This window comes from Parus major, chromosome 3 (genome assembly GCF_001522545.3).
Source record: "Parus major isolate Abel chromosome 3, Parus_major1.1, whole genome shotgun sequence".
Taxonomy (NCBI): domain Eukaryota; kingdom Metazoa; phylum Chordata; class Aves; order Passeriformes; family Paridae; genus Parus; species Parus major.
In genome coordinates this window covers 11,531,577-11,535,679 of record NC_031770.1, presented here as the reverse complement: position 1 = coordinate 11,535,679, position 4,103 = coordinate 11,531,577, and the positions used below count along the sequence as shown (strand labels likewise).

The 4,103-nt window shown below is 56.6% G+C and overlaps 1 protein-coding gene across 1 annotated transcript; it reads right to left on the bottom strand.

Moving 5' to 3' along the window:
* Positions 1-369: 369 nt before the first annotated feature.
* Positions 370-3,735, bottom strand: VSX1 (visual system homeobox 1). Its single transcript, XM_033513266.1, has 4 exons — positions 3,644-3,735; positions 3,265-3,388; positions 2,211-2,391; positions 370-1,597 (listed from the first exon to the last, which is right to left on the bottom strand). Exons 1-4 carry the CDS (start codon positions 3,733-3,735, stop codon positions 1,332-1,334), a joined length of 663 nt encoding a protein of 220 aa, XP_033369157.1. The 3' UTR covers positions 370-1,331.
* Positions 3,736-4,103: the final 368 nt, after the last annotated feature.

Here is a 4,103-nt window from a genome sequence, read left to right as displayed (position 1 = left end):
AAGGAGGGGAAAGGCAGGAAATCTGCACGTGCCACTTATTGCTCTGCTCTTCCCAGGAACTGTCCCCCCACTCTTCCCCTGTCCAGCACAGCCTGTGCTGCATCTGTGAGAGCAGCCAGACCCAGCAGCAGAGGCAGGACCAGGTGACAGCATCAGTACCTGGCCACACAGCCCCTGAGCTGTATTAGGACGCTTTCTAAACTGGAATTGTTCAGATTTTAATAAAACCATTTGATAATTTTCCATTATGTTTTGTTTGTTAGATGAAACTGGAGGTGGTCCAGGAGAACTGTCAAGGCATGCGCGTGGGCCAGTTCAGCAACTGCCAGGAGATGTATCAAAGGAAGGTATAAATTGCAATACAGAGCATGAAAACCAAAGATACACCACAATTTTATTTATGGATGTGTAATAAATAAATGGTGGACAATACAGGAAGAGCCACATTCAAAAATCCAGATTACTAAAGTGCTTTTAGACATAAATATAGGGCGACCAAGAAACAGCTCTGACATTAACACTTTTTACAGACAATTACAAAATATCTTCTTATGTCAATTCACAAAATTGTTTAACTGCTCCAGGGTACTATGGCTTGCTTTTCAAAAAGGTCTGTTCTATCATTCATAGAGTGATAAGTGACATTCAAGAGTGTACAAAATCATTGCATAAACAAAAACATCCTTACCCCCTTCTCCCAAATATGAGTTAAGGAAGATACACAGTGTAAATCCAGTGATAAGGCTGCATTGGCAGGCTAGATCCTCAGGGAGTATAAACCTGCCTCTCTGTCAGGTTACACCAGCTTGAGGATGAACCCTACCATGTTTAAAAACCCTGCTGCTCCTCGAGGTGGAAGAATTGTGTGCTCGGCGTGGAAGGACTTGCACACAGGCGCTGCTGGAAGCGCTTGGAGAAGGCGTCTGTAAACTGCACCATCCTTGCACCTGCGTGTTGCAAGAGGGAGCAACTCCCAGTGTGTTGCTCCTCTTTGTGCTTCTGGCTAGCTGGGGAAGTGGTCCCAGCACGGAGGGGAAGGGGGTTCCTCCCCAGCAGCAATTGGTGCTGACCACAATGCACTCCCATCCTTGCACTGCTCTTGGCCCCGCTGGGACCCCTCTGCCACCCTCCACCCTGGCTCTGCTGAGAAGTGAACAGCTTGAAAGTGAGGGGACAAGGGGATGTGTGTGCCCAGTTTTAAAATGCCCTGAATTCAGATAAAAGTTCTGTTATTTAAGAAAAATATATATATATATATATCAATAAATCAATAAATATTATGGTCTCGCCAGGACACTGTGAGGTCTGGCCTCCTCCGCGGCAGCCCAAGCTCAGTGGTCCCTCTCGTTCTGCTCTGTGGGGGGATCCCCGTTGATGTACTGCCTCAGCACACCCCTCTTCTCGTGCTTGGCTGTCCTGGAGAGGTCGATGGCTGTGTCCTCAGAGTCTTTTGCAGGCCCAAGCTTGTCGGAGCCCCTCTGGGAACTGGCCTGCGTCCCTTTGAGTTCCTCCTCCTCCTGCTCCATTCGCCAGCCATCTGCCAGCTTCTCTTGGCTCTCTGCCTTCCTGCTCACCTCCATGGACTTTTTGTGCATACCTTACAGAGGGGAGAGAGCAAAGCAAAGGGCACTGGTTGCTTTTTTCTGCCTGGGACAGCTCAGAATCACCTCCTGCATTATTGCTACTTCTTCAGTTCTTGCCTGCATCCCAAGGAAAGCTCTCTCAAGCTTCCAGCCTTTCCCAGCTCAGAGCCCTGTCACCTGCTCTCTCCAGCCGGAGGGGATAGCCTGTGGCAACGTTAGGCTGTACCTCCCCTGTAGGAGGGAAGACTTACTGGGAGAGGTGCTGTAATGACCCATTCCAACCTGGATTTTGACTGTGTATGAGCAGTCAAAAGCTCTGAGGTACCCTCAGTTTAGGGGTTGGTGGTAGTGACTTCTTAGATGCCTTTGGAACTCCCATGGTGCCTGCTACCACTGCAGAGTGATACCCACCCATGTGCAGGCACCTGTCCAACATGGCAGTAAAAGGTTTTCCTTTCCCTAGCTACGCTTTGCAAGGAGGAAGTGGAAAACCCAGGGCACTTGGCGGCCTGCGTACAGCTCAGGGCTGGGGAGGCCCCACTCCTTTCTGTAAAAAGGCAAGGGCAGCTGTATGAAAGAGGAAGCTGAGCCCTGATCCCCCCAGCAGCACCCCAAGTTCCCACTCACCCAGCAGCCATGGGGCACAGGATCCCACCAGCCCACTCTTGGCAGAGTTGATGATGGACTCGGGCAGAGGGATGGAATGCCTCACCATGGCCCCATAGAGGCCGTACTCGGCCATCACGCTGCTCCGGCCCCAGCACTTCTCCCGCTTCCGCCACTTGGCTCTTCGGTTCTGAAACCAAACCTTCAGGGGTAACAGCCAGGAGAGCACGGAGGGGTGGGATTGGGGAGGAGACAGCCCCCGTGGCCGGGTGTCCAGGGCCCATCGGGAGCAGGGGAATGTCCATCCAGGGCAAAAGGTCAGCCGTGGGGGTGCGTGGAGGGGTTGGGTGGGCAGACACAGGGTGTGGACATGCAGGCAGCACCAGGAGGGCAGCCAGGGCGGCGTGTGGGGAGGGGTGTGAGGGAGGGCACACACGTGGGTGTCAGAGAGGGGAGGAAGGGGGGGAGAGGGAGCACATATTAACACGAGGGTGATCCCAGCCAAAGTCACCCTACGCTGCTCCGTCTGCCTGCAGGGCCGCCCCACCTGATCCATAAAGCACCAGCCTCTCCAGAAAAAGGGCTCCGGAATGCAGTGACCAATGATGACAGAAGGTGCTCAGGTCCCCCCTTCCCACCCCACTCATGAATTTGAAGGTTTGAGTGGTGTAGATATAACCGGGCTGCTGCCCAGACCACCACCTCATTCTTAAGCTGTTCCATAGCAGGCCCTAAAATGCCACGTGTCCCGCAAAGGGGAAAGCTCCCTTCCTCCTGTGTCACAGCTTGGCCCAGCAGCTCCAAATTGCTCCCAGCTCCTGCCTGAGTGGGAGGACACGGCCAAGTTGCCAGAAGTGCACAACTGCTGGGGCCATCCCAGTCCCCTGGTTCTGCGTGTCCATTTGGAGGCTGTTCGATGCCAGCAGGCAGAAGCTGAGCCTCCCCCCGGGCGCCCTGCAGCGTTTCAGTGACACCACGTTCCCACCATCTGCACTCACTGCCACAGAGCAGAGACGGCCGGATGCTGGCAGCCCGCAGACTCTACGGAAGAGAGAGGACCTCTGCAGCCACCTACCTGTATCCTGTCCTCCGGCAGCTCCGTCTTCACAGCCAGCATCTCCCGGGCGTAGACGTCGGGGTAGTGAGCTTCATTGAAAGCCTTCTCCAGCTCCTCCAGCTGGTGAGCTGTGAATACGGTCCTGCCGAGAGGAGAGAGCATCCTGTCACACCGTCCAGACCCTTGGGCAAACAGCGAGGCTGGCAGCCCCCCCACGCTGAGGTTTTCCTCCGGAAAATCCTCCCCCCCAGCTGCAGCCCTCCTCTCTCCTCCGTTTCCTCCCTTTATTTCCCTTGGGGATACCGACCGCCCCAGCCTGGGGATCAGGGGAACAGCGCGAGGATGGTGGCAGCAGCCAGCAGGTGAGAACAGGGCCAGCCTGGCTCTCGGGTTCTACCTGTGCCGGCGTTTCTTCCTCTTGATCTGGGAGGTGGACATCTTCAGGTCGCTGGCGTCCCCAGACAGGCTGTCCTCATCTGGCAGCAGCATGCGGGAGGGGAAGAGTCACGTTCCCGTCGAGAGCGGGGCAACCGAACGCAGCTCCCCAAACACGGTTCCAGCCGCCCGCGGGGAGCGGGCCCGGGGTAGGGAGGGGTCCCCTCCCACAGCTGAGCCCGAGGCGCCGCACCGGTGGTGCCATCCCGGGACAGGGGGTGGGAGCCCACGCTTGCCGGAGGGTCGAAGGCTCGGCATCCCGGGACGGGTAGCACGGGAGCCGAGGCGCACCGGCGGGAGGATGCTGGCCGCGGCCGCAGGTGCGAGGCAGCCCCGGCAGCGGCTCCGGACCGGGGTCCCCGTGCGCGCCTGAGCGGCCACCCTCGACCCCGACCCCGCTCACCGGAGATGTTCTCCTTGTG

Coding starts and splice junctions, on each gene's coding strand:
- VSX1 (XM_033513266.1), bottom strand. CDS start 3,735: ATGCTGCTGCCAGATGAGGACAGCCTGTCTGGGGACGCCAGCGACCTG. Junction 2,392..3,264: donor TGCCGGAGGACAGGATACAG/GTAGGTGGCTGC, acceptor TTACCCCTGAAG/GTTTGGTTTCAGAACCGAAG. Junction 1,598..2,210: donor CTGTGCCCCATGGCTGCTGG/GTGAGTGGGAAC, acceptor CCCCTCTGTAAG/GTATGCACAAAAAGTCCATG.